The sequence below is a fragment of the Gastrolobium bilobum genome, unplaced genomic scaffold (assembly GCF_033153095.1).
Source record: "Gastrolobium bilobum isolate Gb01-03AN ecotype WA unplaced genomic scaffold, APGP_CSIRO_Gbil_v1 utg6685, whole genome shotgun sequence".
In the NCBI taxonomy this organism is placed as follows: Eukaryota; Viridiplantae; Streptophyta; class Magnoliopsida; order Fabales; family Fabaceae; genus Gastrolobium; species Gastrolobium bilobum.
The window spans coordinates 334,558-358,770 of NW_026898013.1; the positions used below are offsets into that span (position 1 = coordinate 334,558).

Sequence of the window (24,213 nt, forward strand, 5' to 3'; positions counted from 1 at the left end):
AAAAACCAAAATAACTTTGTTTGAGTATTATAAAGAAGTTGTAGTTATTTGTAAAAATGTCATTAAAGAAGTTTTAGAATTACAAAAATGCCATCGCGAAAAAAAAAAAAAAAAAAAAAAACTGCTTTGGATAACATGAAGTGCAGGTTGTTTTGGTTTTTTCAGTTTTTAAAACTAAAAAAAAAAAAAAAGAGGTTTGATGTTTGTCATTTTAAATGACATAAGTTATGTCATTTTAAGAGAGAAATAGACCAAAAAAATGAAAATCATGGAGGAGAAAGTGAGCGGTTTTTTTAATTTATTAAATTTTAAATAAAAAATTATCGTGTGTCTATCTCTCTCTTAAAATGACAAATAATTTTCCCAAAAAACAATCGTTATTGCAAAAAAATCATTTTGCATAACAATCATTTCCAAACAAATTTTTTTACTTTTTACTTTTAAATTTTTTTTAAATGTTTTTGAGAATAGGAATCAAAGAGGGCCTATGTTTCCATAACTATTCTACAAAATAATTTTAAGAGAAAAAAATCAAAATACAATTAAATAGACCCCGATCTTTCCCTCCTATTGACCATTATAATCGTGCAACCGCTTAGTTTTTTTTTTTTTTTTTGGAAAAACTTGATTTTCACCAATTATGATTTTGTCATTTATCATTTGATTCCCTCTGATTTTAAACTTATCATTTATACTCTTTGTGTTGATATAATTTATCATTTAATTCTCTGTGATTTTGAATTTTCACTTAGACTCTTTGTAATTACAAAAAATTTCACTTAAACCTCATGTGGTTTTAAAAATAAAATATTTAAAATATTCTCTCTCTTTTTTATTTTATATCCTCATTTAATGCATTTAGAGTTTAAAAAATATTTCAAGTTATTTATTCTGAAATTAATTTATAAATTATCTTAAATTTTTTACTTATTTTAAAAATATATTTGAAAATAAAAAAATATTATTTAAGATAAATTAAATATGTATTATAAAAATAAAACTTTTTTTAGATAATTTTGTAACGATATCGGGTAAAAATAGATAAAATAAAATAATATTTGGTTTGAATTTATTTTCTTGAAATAAATGAATTTTTAGTTTTTTAATTTTTTAAACCCTAAATGCATTAGGTGATGATATAAAATAAAGAGGGAAAAATTATTTTAAATTTTTTTATTTTTGTAACTACAAGGGGGTTTAAGTGAAAATTTGAAACCACATGGAGTTAAATAATAAATTATTTAAGCAAGAGAGTTTTATAAATTATATGGGAGTCAAATGATAAATTACAAAACCACAATGAGTAAAAATGATGTTTTCCCTTCTTCTTTTTATTGGTAGGCACCACCATTATTTTCTGTAGAGGGAGATTTCCCACTCATGTTGCATGAGCGTCGACAAGCCCATAAAGTAAACTGCCTAATAACATATTTTGAAATAAGTTTTAATGTTTTTACCGTGAATGTTAAGTTATATGCATTCACTTCCAAAACGATATCGTTTTGGGTTAAAAGTTTAAAAAATTATAACAATAAAAATTATTTAAATTATAAATACAAAAATACCTTGATTTTCACCCGTTCTGGGTGCAATGGAATTAATTTATCTGGATTCATTGTATAAAAAATGAACCTTTTGAAATAAGACAACTGATACTGTTAATAAGATAAGATGAACTATACTGATCACAATAAAAATAAATCAAACTTATTAAGATAAAGTGCTTGTTTTTATTAAGACGATGGAAAAGCAATTTTTTCCGTGGTAATATTTAATTGAAAAGAGCTCATACTAGCCAGAAAAAGAAATTTTTTGCTAAGCTCAAAGAAGAATTTGTGACCGCCAAACTATCCCATAGCTAAGAAGACGAAAAATGCGTCAATTTCTATTTTTTATTTTCAAATAGAATTTTTACAGACAGAAACAATATTTTTTCTTCTAAGATTATTTTGATCAAAGAAGCGATGAAAATTGTAATACATAAGAAAAAGTTGACCAATTAATTTCCGCATTTAATTTATAAAATATATTGTGCTTATTATTATATGAATGTTAATTAACCGGCTGCGAAGCGTGAAATGGTCCGCGATGGTCCCGCTTAATAGTTAGGCACTTGCTCATACAAAATCAATTACCCTCTTTTTTATATTGGTTTGCAGCTAGATGCATAAGCTCTGTTTCTTTTATTTGTAATATAGATAGATGCATAAGCTACATTATGTAGATAATATTAATGTCTTAATACTTAAAGATTTATAAAGATAACAACAAAGTACCTAAAATAATAATTATAATAACAATATTCCATAACACATGCATGTATAATCATCTTAATCAATTCCGAGCGTAGTTAGGCCAAGAACTTTAAATTCAGCTTCAAGGATGCAGCTATCGTTCACCAAGAAACCTCTATTTGGGTTTTTAAATTTTGCCAAGGCCACAAGCAGTTTGTACCCCCATGTTGAACTCGGATTGGAGAACTTACGACAGGCTACAAGAGAAATAAGTCCAAGTTAACATCAACTGGTCTAGGACAAGAAAAAGAAAAAGAAAATAATATTTTTGTTATGGGATAATTCTATTTCAACAAGAGTGAAGAACAATGTGTATTGTTGGAATATTTGAGGTAGTAATTAATTTGTAAAAGCAAACATGGCATCACCTTTTCGTTGAACATGCTGCCCACCTATCATTTGGTCTTTTGCGCGCAGAGTGTAATCCACAAGTAGTTTAGTGTTGGGTGGGAGAGTCAAGACCTCCACAGCTAAAAATAATGAGATACTATTGCCCTTGCCCATACCGTTTCCATTGGGATAAAATCGGAGCTTCCTGGTAAAATAAAAGTAAAATAAAAAATAAAAACAGATTAGCCAATAAACAATGATATTCTGCTTTTACATTTTGCAATAAGAACATACCAAGATAGAACAAATATTAAAATTAGTCTTTAAAGATACACAAGATATTAATTTGATACTGTTAAATTTATAAAAAAAATTCAATTTAATCAATAGTAGACATCAACTTAGTGTTCTTTAATTGATAATTAATATAAATTATAAAGAAGCATATCGTTTAAAAAAAAGCATTTGATACTTAAATGTATTATTGTTTTAAACTAAGAGAATACAATTTCTTAAAGAAAACTTCAAAATAAAAAATAAAAAAATAAAAAAATAGGGTATATCTTTCTTCTTCCTTTTTTTTGAGTAAAGCTCATTTTGGGTCCCAAACAAAAAATAAGGTCCCCATTTTAATCCCTTATAAAAAGAGTCAACTTTGGTCCCTTTACAATTTTCCTTCTTTGAAAATGTAGTCCTTCAGAAATTCATTGAAGACTCAATATAATCCTTAAAAAAGGACTAATATGCATTTTTTTTTTATAAGGGACGAAATTTGGGACCCTAATTTTTGTCAGGGACCCAAAAAGAGTTTTACTTTTTTTTTTTTTTTGTAACAATATCGTGTATATCTTTAAGCACTAATTTGTCCATTAACAAGAAGCTGGTATTGAGTAAGAAGCAATTGAATAATTAGTGAGTACTTAAATATACCATTTGTAGTTTCCCCGAACAAACGATTCAGACTCATACATATCTGAACTAGCGGTTGAAAAGTTGTTAAATTTCCAGATATAAGAATAAGTGACAGGTCCTTGTATCATTGATAAGCAATCGCCTTTATTTATGGTCTTGACAACGAAAACCTCAACACCAAACACACATGTATCGTCAATCAGATATCCATTTGAAGGGTCCTTAAATTTGTCAATGTCAACGAACTTTTGGATACCACACTCAGTTTTCAAGACATGGAAACGCCTTACAGTTGCATCTGCATGCATTATATGATAAGATATTCAAAATTTAATCATACATTTCCAATATTTTTGAAAGTGACATAGAAAAGAAGTTTTACATGTTCGGTCATAACATGTTAAAATGGACTAATCAAGTAATCATGACCCGGATAAATAAGAAGAAAAGAAAAGAATGGAATGCAATGACAAAGAAATTGATGAACCTTACTAGTTAGCTACAAATGTAAAATGAAGATAAGTACAGAACTCCAATTCTACCTTGAGTGGCAACATACTCATCGGTGAGAAAATTATACACAGAAAAATTTACAATGGCGTTGACCTCCCAATCAAGAGGTGAAGAACTTGGATTCATAAGCACCAAATAAATAGAAACATGATCCTGACCATCTTCTTTTAAGTTCCCAGTTGGGTATATGGACAGGCTCCTGCATTCAAATCCATTGAGCATCACATTGAATATATACATAAGATGAAAAAGGGTATTTATGGGTAGTCCTAAGTTTAAAGCAAAACTAATAATATATATTATCATTATTGTGAACTAGTTCTGAAGGTAAGCTAGGTTCAACTCGTATATAAGCAAAAGGGGAGGGTTCGTTGGAAGGGGAAAAAAGCATGCATACCATCTGTGACCCCCCGCTTCAAACTCTTCCGAGACACATTTTTCTACTGAGGACTCTGAAAGCAATGAGAAGGACTTGATTTTGAATGAGTAATGACTTGGTGGAGCTTTTCTTCCTAAATTAAACAGACCAACAAATTTTGCTGAGTTGTCATTATTTAATTATATTTAATTGGAGAAACAGATAAAACAAAGATTGAAGAGAAGCAACACCTTCCATGGGTCTGATAGACAATATTGGATTTTCAGTTTTCATCTCCACGTACTATTGAAGCAGGCAATTCTAGTATATATTGTGGTGAGGACCAGGAGGGAGCTTTAATCTGTGTTTTGGAATTTCTCAAATATTCTAACTTTAGCGTGCAGGTGCGGCAGATCTTTCAACTGGTTCGTTATAATTTCTTTCACATTTCTGCTGCAACAAGGAAAGGATTGTTTACGAGTTAGGATTGTTTGCGAGTTACGCGTTGGGTGATACTATCAGCATTGCTTGCGCATGAAATTGTCTTCCAAATAAATAGATCAAGTTTAAATTGAAGTAAATAATTCGAAAAATAAATTAAGAATAACGGTAAAAATAATTAACATTTCACATAAGCCTTTTAACGTAGAAAATACAATGTGGGTGAAAAATAAAAACCAAGCGATCTTTATTGGATTTCACTACCACTAAATAACTATAATGGGTATTAGTTCACAATACTCTCTTCATATGCGTCACAATAGAGGAATCAAATAATATCATCCAAAAAGATCATAGAATTAATCAAGAGTAAAAATAAGGAGGAAAGTCACTCCCAATGCACCAAATGGGAAAAAAAATTCTACTGCTCTAGAAACCTCCAAATCATAAAATGACATTAGATATAAAGTATTAGATGTCACCAACATTCCCCTAAATTTGTTCCAACAAACTCTTAATTGTGAGATTCACCGGAGAATTTTTCTTTCTTTCTTCTTCTCTTTTTTCTCTCTTTTATCTCTAAATGCATATCTTTCAACTGATTCATTATAATTTCTTAATGTTTCTGCTGCAACAAGGAAAGGATTGTTTGCTAATTATGTATTTGGTTATACCTTGGGTAATGCTTGCACATGAAACGATCTTTTCAAGTGGATACTGAAATTGGTATAATCAAATACAGACAATCATTTCCTTGTTGCAGCAGAAACACAGTAAGAGATTTTGTTGAACCATTAATTGGATTTCAAGAACTTAGGTGGCGTTTGGTTCAAGATTTTCAAATATTTACCTATGCATTTGACTTTGGCAAAGTGTGACGTCCACGTTTGGTAGAGAGTTTTGAAATATTTGTCCGGCTGTTGTATTTGCATAGCTATTGAGAAATGCTTGTAAAATGCAAGTACAAGTCACTGTTCTGAAAGACAAGTTGATGGTGGTATTCTATAGTTAACCAGCTAAATGGCAAGAAAAGCAACGATGTGCAGACCAAAATACCCTCAGCACGAAGAAAGATAAAGTTGCTTTGCCTCATTTATCAGAGAAAAATGTCCATCAGATTCACTTCCTCCAATGTAGCTGCAAGAAATAAACAATTATTTATAAAAGAGTCTATATATAACCAAATGGACCAAAAAATATTTAAAAATCCAAGCACAAATAAGCAGAATTTAATATTTAATTTTACAAAAAAGGCTAACATACACTGTACCAGAGCATTTGCCTTGCCAAATCGCATCATTTCTTTTCTCCTCTCTCATTTTCCCAAGGACAAATTTCCCTAATCCTGTACTTGGCAATTATGTTATCCAACCTCCTCTTTTATACTTGCTATCAGACTGCAGCTTATTGACAACCTGTGTGCCTAATGACCAGATTAATAACAAAATTAGTCACCGGTGGACCCTTCACAAAGGTATATACAAGGAGGAAGAAGAGGAATGGTCTTAATGGGGAAGATCCTGGCCTTAATGGGGCAGATCCAGAGAAAGTTCCAGAGAATAAAGAGGAGGTGGACCCAAATGTGTACATACGCATAACAAAGGCCCAAGGACAAAATGGGGAGAAGCAACAAACACCATAGCATGCAACAATCAGCATAACGGATTGTGGGTGGAATGAACGTGGGGTATGGCATGGTTTTGGTTGTTACAGGAGAGAGAAGATAGGGGATTAGTATAAGAGGTGAATGGGTATAGGGAGAAGACAGGCAAAATTTGGGTAATTAGGTGTAAGGTGGAAAAGAGGGACTGAGAAGTCCTCTTGAAGGGGAGTCGGGCTATGTTAGCCATGTCAGTAGTGTCCAGTTAATTTTGTTATTTTTCTCTTGTAATGTGTCTCCAGTTGTTGGACTATTTCAATACAATTCAGCGTTAATTTTTCTCCAATCAGCTTACTGTTTAATTTGTTTAATTTTGCTGCGTGTGAATTGGTTCCATCAGTCACCATCCACAATCCATGGTTTAAAGAAAGCAGCAAATTGTTTAAACAAAGTGTACGCCCAGTTATTAACAAATAAAAGTGTAGCCTTGTTTGCAAAAAGGACATTCCCATAGTTATTATTGACAGTCGGGTCCACAAACAAATCAAAGTATTCATCGACTGCATAAGGAACAAGAATAATGGTACAAATTGAACCGTGTGTTTGGATTTGACAAATAATAGTCAACAAACCCAACTGGTTTCCTCACCTCATGAACTTTAAGTTTGGAGTCCCCTTAATAGTAAGCCTAGTCTGGACTTGATCAGTTTTCAATACAATTTTACTAATAAAACTTATTCATGAATTTTTTCCACCTCCATTAAGATGACATTCCATCACAAGAAGATATTGACTGAGAGGCATTGACTTTCACATCACTGTGAATCCTTTCAAAAACTCATATTTCCATAATGTCTTGCCTCAATGTTACCTCGCCTTCCATTTAGCCATTTTAATATAATTCTAGATAATACAACAACCCAACCGGGCTTTTTAACCAAAATGGCGTAGACTGGTCCGTTCAAGCTCTCCCGTCTAAAATTTTTTGCAATTTCGAAAAACACAAAATACAGAACTAACCACTAATCTCACGAACGAACGTATAATGTGCATAAAAAACCTCAGACAATCAAATTCAACTCATTACCACTCTAATCACAATAAACAAAATCACAGCTCAACTAAATCAACAAAGCCATGCGATGTTGACTCCATTTACAACACAAAAACAAAGTTCAATCCAATAAAATTACACAACACCTGACCTTCCGTTTCTTTCTCAGCATCTACACGACTCTTAACAGCAGGGATCAATCTGTAGATCCAAAACAGAGAAGACAAATTAGATTAATCAACAAAGCACCAAAGAAATGAGTAATTGCCACATATTAATATTATCATCAATTAATTAATTAATTAATTCAAAAAGACAGTGCATGGAATAGATATAGTACTTGATAGAGGTCATGAAAAACCCTAGGAGAGTGGCTTTGAGTCGCTTGTCATGGAGAACCCAGAACAAGGAGCGAATGACGTGTGCGAGAAGAAGAGAGAGAAAAGGACCGAGAAGCAGAGTGAGAGGTTCATATTGGGATAGGAACGAGTTGGCGGAGGTTCTGAAGCGATTGAAATGATAGGTCAATGCAGAAGAATCCATTCCAGGAAAGAAGAGAGCAATGAAGAAGGAATAATAATGATAATAATATTGATAAAGAGAAACAGAGTATATATTAATATTAAATATTATATGAAACCGTGGACGAAAGAAGCAGAAGAAAAGTGTATCCTAGCGGTTGCGTGTAGTGTCATCATGACTTGCATGCTTTCTTACTTCCCTCTTTATGTGAACTAAAATGAGGAGGAATCAATACCTCAAAAGCAAGCAAGATGTTTTGGAAGTAGAGCAAAGGATTAACGTGCCGTACGCTTGTTTATGGTCGCAGCTTCGAAGTCGAACCCTAACTAAATGCAGAACACCGCCCTAATGTCCAGGTAGTGTTTGTTGCTGTTGACTGACAATTCACAACGACACACACTCCCCGTATATATCCAGATGGTTGCAGAACTTCAAACTAAGGAAGGAGACAAGGACATGGATATGGAAGCTAAGACGAATATTGACGTTCGCACAATAACAAGTACCAATAAGAAATAGCGACAAATCCTGATGTGTGAGTGTTCGATCTTTTCGACATTTTTCACACTTCAATTTCAATATTCATTGCAAATATTAAAAAGTTAAAGGATTATGTTGCGTTTCAATCATTAAATTCTTTAGATTATGATTATGATTTTATTGAGTTTAAAATAAATATTTAAAATATCTTATATTTTTTTGCAAAAATAATGATGAGTATTATAAGTTTAACTTTATTTATTTATTAAATTATTGAATTCTAAATATAATATACATTATATAAATTAAAAATATTATATAATATCAAAATATATCCTAACGTGTCCAAATTTAACATTTTTTAGAATTAACGTGCCAGAGAGTCATGTCGTATCACGTGTCCTGTATCGATGTCGGTGCAACATAGCATACAACTGTTATCGAACGACACCCTAACCATTATTTTATTGCAACAGTTATTCTGATTCAAATATATAAGGGTTATTTTGTAATTTTGTCATATTTTTCTATCAAAATTTTATCTCGACAAAACATGCATTCAATATATTTAACTCAATTTTTCGATAAAATTTCACTTGACCAAATAATATTTTTTTTTAACTTTCCTATCTAACTTAACTTTTCATCATATTCTTACTAATTATATTTTCTATTAAAAAAAATTTCTCCTAAATCAAACTGCACGTGACCATAATTCGATCTGCAGCTGCTCTCAACCTTTCTTTCTTTTATTGGAAAAAAAACAACTTAAAACTTTAGCTTTAAATTAAAAGAGTGAAACAATTATTTCTTTGGAAATAATCATTCCAAATGACGAAAAGGATTATTATAGCAACTGCGCGCCATAACCAAACTATTTGAATTAAGTTATGCTATCTCAATTAGATTGATTTATCTTTATTTTGATTAGTTTAATTTATCTTAATAAATGTTGTTTATCTTATCTTATCACTAGTATTAGTTATTGTAAATAATCAATTCAACCCAAAACTATTAAAACTAAAGTGGCTATAAAATAGATAAATGAATTAAGCAAACATAGGGTGTGTTGGATTATGTTCTGATTTTTTTTTTAAAAAAAATTTTGTAGAATAACTTTTAAGAATTTATTTTCAAAATAATAAAAGGAAAAAATCCGTTTGGTAAAACTTTTTTGAAAACAATTTTAAAAGTTTAAGAATAAAAAATCTGTTTGATAAATATGTTCCAAGAACATGTTTTTAGAACAAAATAAATAAATAAAAAAACTCGTTTGATTGCTATTTTTTTAAAATAATTTTTATTATTATATGTAAAAACTTAGTATGATTTTTTTTATTTTAAAAAAAATCATATTACAAATATTTTCTAAGACCAATGCAAATTGTAACAAACATTTTAAATTTGATATATTTCACAAAATTACTATCTGTCAATGTATTGTAATTATAACGAACCAAAGTTAATCTAGTCAAAGACCAATATATTTAATAAGCAACACATAGTTTACCAAAAAAGAAAAATAAGCATTAAGCAACACATTTACATACATAAGTTTAGGTTTAATGTACTAATAATAAGCCAATACAAACATTGAGTCACTTGAAAATTGATTATCCAAAAGTAAAACCTATTATTTAACAAATCAAATAAGATAAACTACACTGCATAATTGTTATGTTGTGCCCACATTGAATTTGCAATATGATCATGATATGCTGCCATTTTCGCTGCACTTTCATCAGATAACCTGACAAGTTATTATGATTCAAGCTTGTTCCCTCAAGGTTAGAATTTTATTCATAGCCTTTGTTTCCATAGGATAGATGTCTTTCCACATTCTAAACAAATCATCGCGTAAATTTCACCTGCGTATATAATTATGAATAGCACAACATGCTATCACTATGAGTCGTTGCCTAGAAGGTTTATATGGAGGCATTAACTTCAAAATAAGAAATTTGTTCTTCAAGACTCCAAAGCATCGCATCGTTCAATTGTCATTCTTAAAGATAAATGCCTATAATTGAATAACTTTTCACGACTCTTTGGTTGTCCACAGCGACCAATATATTCTTGTGCATGATATCTTTAGCCTCTAAAAAGGGGAAGAAAACCTCCGATGCAAGGATAGCCAGAATCCACAAGATAAAACATATTTGCATTAGCTTTGAATATAAATTATTTACTTCATTAACAGAAGACAAATTCAACAATATGATATTCACCTCTAGATGGCCATAGAAACTGTGCATTTGGATTGGTTAGTGAATCAACGAAAACTTTTGCATCGTGTGCATTTCCTTCCCATCCCGAATACACATATGTGAAATTCATATTAAAATCACAAATACACATGACATTTTGTGTGAGGATTGTCTTTCTACTTGTGCATGATGTTTGTTTCTTAGCAAGAACTCATGCACTTAGATGTGTGCCATCAATTGCACCTAAACAATTATGTAATAAAAGAACTCAAATAAAAGCAATTAAAAATTGGAAAAAAATTATTTTTTTCGTCACTCGAGATAAAATTATCTTCAGTGAACTCAAAACGACGTTGTTTTGAGGTTATAAGATTAAAATATTATAATAATAAAGATTAATATAATCTTGTAGTATATTAGAATTACAAAAATAACTTGATTTTCGCCATAAAACGACGTCGTTTTAGGCTCAATAATTTATCTCTATTGACTAGAGAAATTCTCTACCCTGGAAAATTAGATGTAAAATAAAAGACAACACGAATAAATATCATAAATAACAAAGTTACATATGTTGAACCAAAAATAATATATGGGATTATTTTTTATTCCATGGGGCAATTCTTTAAACTCTTTCTTTCTGTTATCTCTTATATCCCATCTCCCAGTTATCATATCTCTCATAAGTAATTTGTTACAAACATTCAGGTGATTTTCAAGATTTCTGAGAAATTAAATTTTTTTAAATTTTGATTTTTGAATATTATCGTAAATTGAATGTTTTTATCATATTTTTAAAAATTGAGATTCTTGAATAAAAAAAATTTCTATACCAAATGCCCCTCAACTTAATGTTTGAACCGTATTTCTTTCGATCCATTGTGTTCTCGTCTTCCATCAATGGCTCTTTTTCTGCCATCTCATCGTCCATGTTTGCATCGTCTACGTCAACACCCTTGGGTTTCTTGATCCGGAGAGAATTTATTGTGGTCCGGGATCACTATTTTTTAGGTGGTCCCTTAGTGTAAATAGAAGAGTAAAATTAAAAAAGAAAAAAATAACAGAGATAAAATAAGAAAGAAAAAATTAGTATTGTGAAAGGGAGCACCAAATCATTAGGTGGTCCCGTAACATATTAAATATTTCCCTTGATCTCCTGCTACGAGACATCGAACGTCGTATTTTTTTTTTTTTAAACATGGGTCCCTTCGAACTGTGTCTGTTGAAAAATTTGAAACCTCTTGTAGCCCATTCAAACATTGGGTATTTTGTGCTTAACCTGAACAATAATAATTTTTATTTACTAAATAAATTAGCTTGCGCTTTGATTTAAATTTATTTATAAAAAAAATCAACTTGATATTTTTTTTTTTGAAAAAAAATGGAGGTAATGTGTAATGAAAACTTACTATTTAATTTTATTCAAAAATTATTTTTTCTGTTTTTTAAAAAATGTATTTTGAAATTATCTTTCATATTTGAAACATCTTAAAGATATATAATTTTTTGCATAATAATATTAATTTATTCATTTAACTTTGAATAGGTAAATAATTTTTTTTATTAAAATAATTAAATATAGAAGAAGGTTATAGTTGCTACCTCTCTTTTTCTACTACTTATTACTACTAAATTATAACCGTTAATTTACGTCAATCTACTGGTTATAATTTATTAGAAATTAATAATTATTTAATAAATATGAAACAATAAATTATAACCGTTAAATTAACAGAAATCAACGGATTTAATAATAACATGTGATAAAAAAATGTAGTAACTATAGCTTCTTCCTTATTAAGTTTGTAATTCCAGTAATAGTCAACATTTATTATTAGAATCATCGTTCCTCACAACAAGTCGTTGTAGTATAGTGGTAAGTATTCCCGCCTGTCACGCGGGTGACCCGGGTTCGATCCCCGGCAACGGCGCTATTTTATTATTTTTGCTCTCCCTTATGAGCCTTCAGTGCGTGTTCTTTAGTGCGTGCTTACCGGGAGAGGGAAGCTGAGAATCAATCCAACCAAAATGGCCACCCTTTCCGCTTGTGCTTCACCTCCCTGGCCAAACCCTAACCCTAATCCCAATTCAAATCCAAACCCTAATTTTCACCCCGACCAATCTCAAACCCTCGACTTTGATTCCCTAATGCCTCCTCAACCTCAAACCCCACCCCACCACGACCCCTCTGCTTCGCCGGAACCTTCCCCTGCTCCGCTGGCCCCGTCATCGCTCCTTCAACTCTCCTTCAACCAAGACCAGGCTTGCTTCGCCGCCGCCACTGACAACGGCTTCCGCATCTACAACTGTGATCCGTTTCGGGAGCTCTTCCGGCGAGAGTTCGATGGCGGTGGGATCGGCCACGTGGAGATGCTGTTCCGCTGTAACATTTTGGCTCTCGTCGGTGGTGGGTCCAACCCTCAGTACCCTCCCAACAAGGTCATGATCTGGGACGATCATCAGGGCAAGTGCATCGGTGAGTTGTCATTCCGCGCCGCCGTTCGTGGTGTCCGTCTCCGACGGGACCGGATAATCGTCGTGGTGGAGCAGAAGATATTCGTGTACAACTTCGCGGACCTTAAGCTGATGCACCAAATTGAGACCGTTGCGAACCCTAAGGGACTTTGTGCAGTTTCGCATCTGTCTGATTCTCTCGTGCTCGCGTGCCCGGGTTTGCATAAGGGTCAGATTCGCATTGAGAACTATGCACAGAAGAAGACCAAGTTCATTTCGGCCCATGATTCCAGAATAGCTTGTTTTGCTCTCACGCTTGATGGGCAGTTAATCGCCACCGCCAGCACCAAGGGTACGCTGATTCGGATTTTTGATACAGATCATGGCACGCTACTTCAGGAAGTATGTGCTATGTGGTGTTTCTCATTTCTCAAATTTATTTTGACTTTGTTCTTTGCTTTGGGATAAGTACTGTAATTTTTAAATTTTTAGCGTGAATTGCTGGCTGGTGGTGAAACAGTGTGTGTTCTGTTCGTAAACGCTTCTGCTGAACTGCATTATGCTCTGGTTCAAAACTACTGTCAATTGAAGCTAAAAACTCGAACTGAAAGCTAAATAGAATTCGGTCCCAAATATCTATATTAGTTTGGCATTAAGATGGCAGGAACTGGATGATGGTGGTACTTAACTAATTGAAAATAGAATCAATTAGGTCAGTTCTCAGTGTTGTCCAGTTCCATGATTTATGGTGCATATTTAGACTGTTACAAATTCATCCCTTTCAATTAATGGTTTTTCCATGTAATATAGCAAACTAGCAGGTAGTGGAGATTATGAATATTTTCTAAAGGCTTACTAACCACTGGAGAAAATCATTAGTCAGTGTTTGGGGAAATAAGTGAAATCCTCGTTTAAGAAATAACTGTGTTTCCTTTTTTCTTTTCTTTTTTGGTATGCAGACCAGTTAAATCTGGTTCGAACACTATTGGACCCATTTTGGCCTGACATTATTTTTTTTGTTTCCATGACTCGAACTCTAAACTTCTAGTTAAGGGAAACATGCTCCTTGCCACTAAAATAAATGGCTATTGTTAATAATTGTGTTTGATAGCTATGATGTATTTGAGGTGTAATGTCTAATGTCCATCTCTATTGCCTTATTCATTTCCTCTGCTTTGAAGCTTGAATTTACTGTGTGGGCATTTCAAACATTTTAGTCCTCTTGTATAAGTTTGTCGGATGTCAAATTTAGGTAAGAAGGGGTGCAAATGCAGCGGAGATCTTTAGTTTGGCATTCTCTTCTACTGCTCAGTGGTTAGCAGTCTCAAGTGACAAGGGTACTGTCCATGTTTTCAGCCTTAAGGTTAATTCCAGTGTCCCTGAGCATGAGAAGTCACAAAGCTCATCCAATTCTGATGCTGCCATTACCCCATCTAGCTCATCTCGCTCCTTTATTAAATTTAAAGGTAAAATTTCTTACTGTTTTTACTAACTTGAATATTTCTTTCCATTTGCTGACTTAGATGCTGTATTGGAATTGTTAAATTTTGACTAAAATCTTTTCTACAATTTCATGGGATTATTCTATTTGTTGTACCTGACTGCCTGTGTAGAAGTTTGAATGACAAATATTAATGGATTTTATTTATAAGATGATATTAATGGATGATAGAACATCATAATGTTAAATTAATGGCATTGAGCTTACTTTGTATTTAGGATTGGTGTGAGATTTCAGATTTTGAAGAGAATTGGTTTTATGGTTGCTTGTTCTATATGCCAATGCTTTGAGTGAAATTGTTCTCAATTAGGTATTGTTTGGGAAAATCACTATTTTTAGTCAAATATATCCAAATGGTTTTAGAAATATATTAATTCATATCGAACATTGGTAATAAATGGTAATAGGATAATTTTATATTCACATGGTGCTGATAAGGACATTTATTTCATTTAATAGTCACTATCAGATTTTGGAAAGTAGAAGCAACTTCTTGGTGCTTCTTCATTATAGGAGGAGGGGCATTATTTTGATTTTTGGTGACATGAGGAATTTAGAAACAGTTTTTAAAGCTTACCCAGACAAAATTCACCCCTTTCCTTCCTAAGTGGATTTTGGCTTCACAAGGTGCTTCCCTCCGATGGAAAGCTATACTTCTCTCCATTTATATATTTATTTATTTTTTCTTTTCATGGTATTTTGCCAGTTACAGACTGAAATAATTATCAATTCCCCCTTCCCTTGTTGATCCCATGTTATTTTGCACTTGCAGGAGTGTTGCCCAAGTATTTCAATTCAGAGTGGTCAGTTGCTAAGTTTCACTTAAACGAGGGCTCTCATTACATAGTGGCATTTGGTCTCCAAAAGAATACAGTCATAATTATTGGCATGGATGGAAGGTATGATTTGAGGATATGACAAAATGCTATTTTCTCTAAGCTGTAGCTGATAGCTATTCTGTTTATTTTAGATGTTGTACTGGAGGTTCCGTTATAGTGTGTAAACTAGTTTAATTATGATAGTGCGTGTTTGAATTAGCTAATTTTGGGGCCAAAAAAAATACTTTTTTCGCAGCTTTCTGACAGAGCTTTTGAAAAATATACTATCACTTTTCAATATTAAGCTGTGTGTAAATATTGGCTTATTCACTTACAAAGAAAGGCCTTATCGTGAACTGGAGAATTCTAAGTTTGTTTCTGCTGTCTCATTTTTTATTATTAAGATTATAGCTAATACTTTCCCGAATTTAACTTTATGATTAAATTGAGAAGATAGCTGAAAGCAGTTGGTCTTCCACGTATAATTATTTTCCTATGCGTTGCATTGGTCTCGTGCCTCTTTCAGACAAATATGTTCCTATTTATCTATGCATTTTTATTTTTGGGTACGCTTCATTTCTGAAATGCTTGCTGTTTGGTGGACGTTTTCCTGCCCCCCAAAAAATATCGTTTATGTTGTATGATGTTAATGATCTGCAGTTGATTGTCCTATGCAGCTTCTACCGATGCGAATTTGATCCGGGGCATGGAGGGGAGATGACTCAGCTGGAACATTATAACTTTTTAAAGCCGGACACAGCCTTGTGAAACGCCAAGACATGAAATCCTGTAGCGGTTGGCGTTTTAGATTTTAGATAGAATTGTCAACACTGACACCCCATTAAGTCCGGGTCGACCTTCTTGCTTCCATTGTAAATTACATATAGTTTACTAATTTGTTAATAATAATGTTGAGAGCTGTGGTAAAGTATGAAATCTCTTTCCTAGTCCCGGTTGTGTATTTGTATTGTCGTATGTGCACGAGAGCTGTGGCATTGTATATATCGTTACCAGTATTTTCCATCGATTGAAAATGAAAATATTGAAACTTTTGGAAATACAAAGCGACACTCGGAATTTGGTTTATCATTTTCTAAGGTCACATGAATATTCCCTACTCTATTGTTGGATTTTTGGGTTTAATGTGTAGTGATTTTTTTTTTTTTTTCAATGGAAAATTTCATATAAGGAATTGCCTCCTAACCCATTTTTATACAACAGTCACAAGCATGTCCCCGTTATATCATCATAATACTAAACGCTTCTTTTATACCATAACCAGTATGATCCACCGGGTTCAAATCTTGTATGGGAGCTGGCTGTAGAATGGGATTCCTCGGATTCAGCAGTTGCGCAAGAGAATGAAGTCAGAATGGGTACTTATGAGAAAAGTTTGTCCAAATCCAATACATAGCACCGACCGTTTTACCTTGGTGGATCTGTATCACGAGCGCTTTTTTGGTGCAGCTGTAACACCATATATCTGTTCAAAAGGAGTAAAAAAACGGATATAGATGAAAATAACTTAAAAAGATACGGATTAAAGTGATAGAAAACTTTTTTTTTTTTGAAAAAAAGATGAACCCAAGTGAGTACATCCGCAGCACAAACACAGGGCAGAAAGGTGTTTGAACCACGTCAATGCATGGCCACATGGGCAGCTGATATTACCACGAGCCTGGATTGGTCTCAGATCCGCGCTATTCAAAGCAGAAAATAGGGAGGAAGCTGTTTCAGGATGTTCACTGAAAGTTCAAAACATGGCCACAGTAAGTTCACAGAATTTTGTTGCTCTGTTACCTATATTCATTTTTCAAGAGCTCTCGTAATGGAACCAATTGTTATTGTCAAATTTTTTGTTAAATTATACTATTGAATCCAAGTCCTATAAAATGTTGTTAGTGAAAACGAAGTTTTTTTGATGTCGTATTGAAAATAATATTCAGGATTGATTATTCTTATTTTACATCATTGGTGTAAGAATTTAAAAAAAAAAAAAAAAACCAAAGAAATCACTCCATGAAGGAGCAATTTTTACCACTGCTTCGGTTCACCTCCGTGTAAGAATTTTAATTACAAAAAAATTCAGTGATCATCTGTTAACTTGGATGCAGCTTCTTGGAGATAGGGAGACAAATCAAAAGCATGATCTACACTAAACCATTTCATCATTTTGCTTTCCTTTGTCTCGTTGAATATGACAATATGTTTTCCATCAATAAATTTCACATTAGTGATTAAAGATCAAACAAAATCTAATGAAAATATATGCAATATGAATTCCATCAAAAGATATTCAAGGATATAAGATTTACTCCGAATAATTAAAGATGCATCCGAAGAAACTACCTGACGAATGGCATATAATGAACTGTACAAAAATCCACATCCCCATTAAAACTTCAAGATTTCTATTATGGGAAAACGAGTAGAATATCGCAGTCCAAATGGTGCCCGAAGTCAAGCTGCAATGGTTGTCTAATGTCTTATCTGATCAAAAGACACAGCAGAAAGTGCACATAGCCAGTTAATTTGGAGGTCCATCAAGTAAATGCAGTACATGGATTATATCTCAACTGTTAAATTGTATGTCATGTAGCACGATGGTAGCATATTTTTTGCCGCAATGAAGAGAGTTCAATTAGTGATGATGCTTTGTGAACTAATACTGACTCATTGACATCTAGAGCAGTCTTTGAGAAGCTCAACAGCCGTAGGCCATCTACAGGAACACTGATCCGCATATGGTTACTTTCTCAGTGAATTGTGGTACACTCGATCAACAGGGGCAATCATTTGTGCCATCCTTGAATATCACAACCAATCTAGTCGTCAATACAATGTATGCACCCTGACTCACTGACAATAAATATATATTGCAGTAGCCCCTAATAGAAGTAACAGCTAACTTGGCTTTTCTATATATAATTTGCATGAAAATGCTAAGAGAGTACTATCCCAAAAGTTCTTTAACATGCCGTGGGTGTTCAACCTCCACAGAACTACACCCCAAGTCCTTGGTCAGTTGTCTATCTTTCATCATTCCCCTAACTTTCTCAACATCACTCCATCTTCCCATCTCTGCATACAGGTTTGATAGATGAACGTAATAGGCAGTGTTATCTGGCTCCAATTCAACTAGTTTTCTAGCTGCGAACTCGCTGAATTCCAAGTCACCCTGAGATTTGGAACTAACCAACAAGGATCCCCACATAGCTTTGGTCGGTTCAAAAGGCATATATCTCATGAACTCAAAAGCCTCCTGGAAACGCCCAGAACGTGCCAAGATGTCAACCATACAAGCATAGTGTTTGGCACTAGGATAAAATCCATACTTGCCATCAATCAAGAAATTGAAGATCTGTCTACCAATGTCAACCAAACCTGAGTGACTGCAAGCAGAAAGAACTGCAACCAAAGTCACTCCATCGGCTCTAACTCCATCCTGCTCCATTCTATTAAACCACCAAATTGCATCTTCCCCACTCTTAGCTAAAGCTAGCCCTTTAATAACCGCATTCCAAGTAAACACATTCTTTTCCTTCATGCTTCTGAAAACACTCATCCCCTCTTCCACTCTCCCACATTTTGCATACATCTCAATCAATGCAGTCCCCAATATGACATCCAATTCCCACCCATTCCTCCTTATGATATCATGTATCCAAGTACCCATTTCAATAGCACCAAAATTTGCACAAGCAGCCAAGGCGTTCACCATTGTGACCCTGTTGGGCACCACACCCGCATATTGCATCTGTTCAAAGACAAGCAACGCGTCATCGTAGTTCCCAACATTGCGGTAACCCATGATCAACACAGTCCACGACACAACATCCCTGTGAAGCATTTCATCAAACAGGCGTCGACAAAACCCCACGTGGCCAGACGAAGCATAGACATCAAGAAGTGAATTCTGAACGTAGATATCATTAAGATGACCCAGTTTTATTACATGGGTGTACACGCACTGAGCTTGAATAAATTGACGGGTGTCAGATAAAGACTTGAAGAGGAAAGGGAAGGTGAAGTTATTGGGAAAGATGGAGTTGCGGTGCATGTGGGAGTATATGGCAAGAGAGGTGTTGGAGATGTGAGAGTGAGAGAAGGCTCTGATGAGAGAGTTGCAAATGAAAACATGGGGTCTCGGAAGAACAATGGTATATAACAGAAAACAAGAGTTTAGAAGGCCATGTGATTGGCATGCTTCAATGAAGTTGTAAGCAATGGTGGTGTGTGAATGGAGGTTTTGAAGAATGAGTTGCGCTTGAATCTGCTGAACCTGAATCTTACAATAACAAAAACCCTTCAGAAGTGACACAACTTTCTCTGTGAAATCACTCACCTTGCTCATCGTCATTCTTGATCTTCAATACCTTCACAAAAAATCAGAAGCTGTATTTAAAAAAACAACAAAATAAAATAAATATAAAATAACTTTAAAGAATAAAAAAAATAAGAAAATGCGCATCCGGGGAATCGAACCCCGGTCAGTACCGTGGGAGGGTACTATGATACCACTACACCAGATGCGCTTCTTTAATTATTGAGCCTCACGTGAAATTATAAATCTCGTTGTTACAATAGAGGAAGCAGTTGGAGTTGGAGGGTGTGTGAAAGAAAGCATGGTATTCAGAGTCGACAAAACGCGTTTGGGAAGAGCGTTTGATCGAAGGAATGAGGATCGTTGGACTAACGGGTGGAATAGCGTCTGGGAAAAGCACAGTTTCGAATCTATTCAAATCCCATGGCGTTCCCGTTGTCGACGCGGACGTCGTCGCTCGTGTACGTTTTTTTAACGTTTTCGTGTGTGTTTTTTGAGGTTTTGCTTTGAATTCTCTCAAGTTAAGTGATTATTGGAATTTGCAGGATGTGTTGAAGAAAGGGAGTGGTGGGTGGAAAAAAGTTGTTGCAGCGTTTGGGGAAGAAATTCTACTCGACAATGGAGAAGTTGATAGACCTAAACTTGGCCACATTGTTTTCTCCGATCCCGATAAGCGTCAATTTCTCAATCGGTATTCAAATTATTATTATTATTTTTAGATTGTTTTATTTATACATAATGTTGCAGGAATTTGTATTTGAATTGCTTATTCTTGTTTTAGATTGCTAGCTCCTTATATATCCTCTGGGATCTTTTGGCGAGTTTTGAAGCTATGGATGAAGGGTTATAAGGTTATTGTTCTTGATGTGCCTTTGTTATTTGAGGCCAAGATGGACAAGTTCACGAAGCCGATTATTGTTGTATGGGTTGATCCTGAAACACAGATTCAAAGACTCTTAACGAGAGACAGAAGCAGTGAGGAGGATGCTCGGGACAGGATTCATGCTCAGATGCCACTGGATGTTAAAAGGGGTAAAGCAGATATAGTAATAGATAACACTGGTTCACTCGATGACTTGAATCAACAATTTCAGAAGGTTTTGGTTGAGGTCTCCAGACCCTTGACTTGGGTTGAGTTTTGGCTCTCCAGGAATGGAGCCTTCATCATTCTTGCTTCACTCACCTCAGGTGTTGTTTTCTGTATCAAGGCATTTAACAACCACACTTCATAGCCTACTTGTGTTCTTCGGATTTGTTTATGTATTTCTTCCATCTAATGCCTAAATCCATGACCATGAGTGCTTTTCTGTATCTCTTTTTTAAAATTCCACAACATATGCTACTGTTCAAGTTTCAATGTTAAATTTTGTAACTTAAAATTTTAAGATTACTATAGGAGAATAAGCATAATCTTATTGAACCTTGGCACGATTGTTTGTGTTGTCGTTGTCGTCATGAGACTGGTAGGCCATAGGTTTGATTCATGTAATTAGCCTCTTGCAAATGTAAGATAAGGTTGCCTACTTCATAGTGGGAGGTTTTGTTATTGTTTTTGAAAATGACTGTAGTTGATTGGTTGTAAAATGCTTTTCGAATACATAATGTTTGATGGTTTAAAATTTTTAATTGTTCTTTGTTGTTCTTGTACTGGGTAAGTACTAAGTAGTGAAAGTGGCTAACGTAAGCCAGTCTGTGGTTATCCTGTCGTGGGCCGAAATAGAGATGGAAACTTGTTCGTGTTCTGCCTCTTTTAAACAGATTCTGCTTCCATTTTGTGACCTTGAGAAGGGCATTTTCAATGCATCTATCGTTTGTTTTCTTTGGCAATTTGTTGTCATAGGATGAGAATTTTTTTCTGGCTTCACATAAGTAGTAAATACTAAATATTGACGTTGTGGAGAAAATATCATCTCAGTAATAGTATTGCATATAAATTGTAACCTCTTGGAGCAAATATGGTTGCTAGCTTTTATGCTCTGATTGGTCAGACGCTAGAGAAAGCTCAATCTAAGAGAGGAGTTGGACGAATATGTAAACGAAAATTATAGAAAGCTCATGTCATGACAATTTCATTTTGATTCTTACCAAGTATATTCCTAGAAGATATTTGACTTGAAGTTTTGAACCTTCTTTATCCTGCTGAAATTTTCAATGTGGCCTGGTAAGTGTAGGTTGTGCTGTACACCTTCATTACTGTTTGACTACGTCATAATTTTGATAGGGATGACCACCTTCTTTTTCATTGGTCTTTAGATCGTAGATGAGAAATAAAATATTGATGAGGATAATCGCAGGTAACTTTTCCAAAAGCATGTCAAAACCATTAGTTTACTCAAAGTGGAAGATAACCTGGTGGGTGGCCATTATCATGCTGTACATTGATATGGATGTTTTTGTTCTTAATATTGAATATTACGGCTATATCATTTGCCAAAAGACTGCGTAGAATCTAATATTCTATTTCTAGTGATTAATAGTTTGAAGTGGAACTTCTACACTACAGTGATAATCTATTGTTTTATTACTAATTTTTGCTCGAGACACCACCATCGCATTTTGAAATTTGCTTTCACTTTGCATTTTTAAAATGAGGTCTATGAAATGCATGCATAAAACAGGTAGCTTCTGGTTAGGATTTTGTTTTCTTACGGGAGTATTTAAGAATTGTAATATATAATTGCTTTTAGCTATGCCGTGGGAGATATCATGTTATCTTTTTCATTATTTCCTTTAAAGGAGTAGTAGTAGTTCAGGACCTACATACTTTACTATTCAGCCTTTCCAGCGGTTTGTTTTTCTTTCCGTCCTTGGGGCAAGATGTTGTAACTTGTAAGGAACACCATAGGCCTAAGGCATCTTATGGTATTGGTTGCTCTGGTCTTGCTTTGGAAATTATTTTCCGTTGTTTGGAATTTGCCGAGGAGACGAGATTTTTTTTGTAGATTCAATTAACAAGTAAGTTATCATATATTATAAATAACTGTTTGGCACAGAATTTTAGGCTATTACCTAATGAAGATGATGATAAGTTAATTGTTTATTAATTTTGTCTACACGAGTTTCTCGGGGAGATACAGTTTCTGTTTAACTTCTGGTTGCTGTGTGCTGGAACTTGTTGTACTCCGTGGATAACCTTTATGGCTTCAAAAATAGTAAATTACACGGTAGAGATTTAAAAGCAAACCCTTTACCTACTAAAAAAAATGCTAACCCTTTTTGCTCCTTAATCGTCGGAAAACATTGTTTTGGTAACCATGTATACAAGAATGTGTTGTATGCAGTGGGGAATATTCCGCAATGGGCGAAAGTCTGACTGAGCAATGCCGCGTGGAGGTAGAAGTCTTACGGGTCGTGAAATTCTTTTCCCGAAGAAGAAACAATGACAGTATTCGGGCATCGGCTAACTCTGTGCCAGTAGCCCTTTGCTGTAAATTGCGATTCAAATTCCTATTGTTTGACAGTGATTCCAAGCACCTGTGGGCTTCTTAGACGCATTATTTGCTTTATCTGTTTAATTATTTGTCTGCTTGCTTGAAATCGTTTGAAATTGTTCTCCAAAAGAATCAATTAAGGCTATCATTAGCTGGTTGAATGACTCAATGGTTCTAAATTAATGGTCTGTAAAAATAGATGAGGTTAATTTAGGAAGAAAACCTGCTACCGTCATTCGCATAAGAGGCAAAATTATTATGCATTTATTTGATGGAACGTATAAAGTGAAGTGTTAGGAGCATCAGAGCATGGATTGGTCAAGTGATAAATGGCACCTTAAAATCTGCGTGGGTTGGAGAAATCGTTGAATGCTGATGAGTTAATATAATCTCAGTCCTGTGGGGATAGGCAGTTCATATGCTTATCAGTTATCAACCTAACGAGCTAACCACTCGCCAGACAAGTACCACTGTAAACTGTAAAAGCAAGAATGGGCATGCTATGAGAACAACCCGTACAATTTGGTCATTGGCTTTGATTATTTTGACAATATGCATGCATAAAAAGTTTAAAATCAAGAGATTTACATATACTCATCATCGTAATAATTTTTTTTTATAAGACTAGTTAAATAAAAAGCAAATAATGATAACATATTGGGCATTTATTATTACTATTATTGTTACGGGAAATGCTTTTTTTCCTTTCCGATCTCATAAGAAAAAGGAGAGAGATTTTTTTTACAAAGTTTTCATGTTGTTGATTCCTAAACGTAGTGCTTCTTCCTCCGTGCTGCCTATTGGTACTAATGGAGTAGGGTTGGGCTAACTCCATAGGTATAGGTATAACCTTTCGCTTAATACTATAAACTTATAATTGAAGCATATCAGGCTGCATTAATCGGGGGATACGCGACAGAGGGAATTCATCGTTTTATTTACAAATGTCACCGGTAGGTTTTTTTTTTTCAATT

At 34.0% G+C, this 24,213-nt stretch overlaps 4 protein-coding genes and 2 non-coding genes across 6 annotated transcripts; 3 read left to right on the forward strand and 3 right to left on the reverse strand.

Moving 5' to 3' along the window:
* Nucleotides 1-2,330: 2,330 nt before the first annotated feature.
* On the reverse strand, nt 2,331-8,045 carry LOC133312241 (uncharacterized). Its single transcript, XM_061513419.1, has 9 exons — nt 7,843-8,045; nt 7,649-7,703; nt 7,536-7,539; nt 6,853-7,008; nt 4,447-4,501; nt 4,079-4,248; nt 3,555-3,834; nt 2,663-2,829; nt 2,331-2,491 (listed from the first exon to the last, which is right to left on the reverse strand). The coding sequence occupies exons 1-9, from the start codon at nt 8,043-8,045 to the stop codon at nt 2,331-2,333; spliced, it is 1,251 nt and encodes a 416-aa protein (XP_061369403.1).
* A 4,525-nt stretch (nt 8,046-12,570) lies between these two features.
* TRNAD-GUC (transfer RNA aspartic acid (anticodon GUC)) lies at nt 12,571-12,642 on the forward strand. Its single transcript has one exon. It is a non-coding gene; the product is annotated as a tRNA-Asp (tRNA).
* Nucleotides 12,643-12,680: 38 nt separating this feature from the next.
* On the forward strand, nt 12,681-16,547 carry LOC133312216 (autophagy-related protein 18a-like). Its single transcript, XM_061513388.1, has 4 exons — nt 12,681-13,567; nt 14,418-14,631; nt 15,439-15,565; nt 16,162-16,547. Exons 1-4 carry the CDS (start codon nt 12,740-12,742, stop codon nt 16,250-16,252), a joined length of 1,260 nt encoding a protein of 419 aa, XP_061369372.1. The 5' UTR covers nt 12,681-12,739; the 3' UTR covers nt 16,253-16,547.
* Nucleotides 16,548-16,781: 234 nt separating this feature from the next.
* Nucleotides 16,782-19,844, reverse strand: LOC133312242 (pentatricopeptide repeat-containing protein At5g56310-like). The gene is made up of 3 exons (XM_061513420.1): nt 17,834-19,844; nt 17,156-17,229; nt 16,782-16,967 (listed from the first exon to the last, which is right to left on the reverse strand). Exon 1 carries the CDS (start codon nt 19,842-19,844, stop codon nt 18,438-18,440), a length of 1,407 nt encoding a protein of 468 aa, XP_061369404.1. The 3' UTR covers nt 16,782-16,967; nt 17,156-17,229; nt 17,834-18,437.
* Nucleotides 19,845-19,948: 104 nt separating this feature from the next.
* Nucleotides 19,949-20,019, reverse strand: TRNAG-CCC (transfer RNA glycine (anticodon CCC)). The gene has a single exon. It is a non-coding gene; the product is annotated as a tRNA-Gly (tRNA).
* A 124-nt stretch (nt 20,020-20,143) lies between these two features.
* On the forward strand, nt 20,144-21,408 carry LOC133312250 (dephospho-CoA kinase). Its single transcript, XM_061513429.1, has 3 exons — nt 20,144-20,269; nt 20,354-20,499; nt 20,590-21,408. Exons 1-3 carry the CDS (start codon nt 20,162-20,164, stop codon nt 21,038-21,040), a joined length of 705 nt encoding a protein of 234 aa, XP_061369413.1. The 5' UTR covers nt 20,144-20,161; the 3' UTR covers nt 21,041-21,408.
* Nucleotides 21,409-24,213: the final 2,805 nt, after the last annotated feature.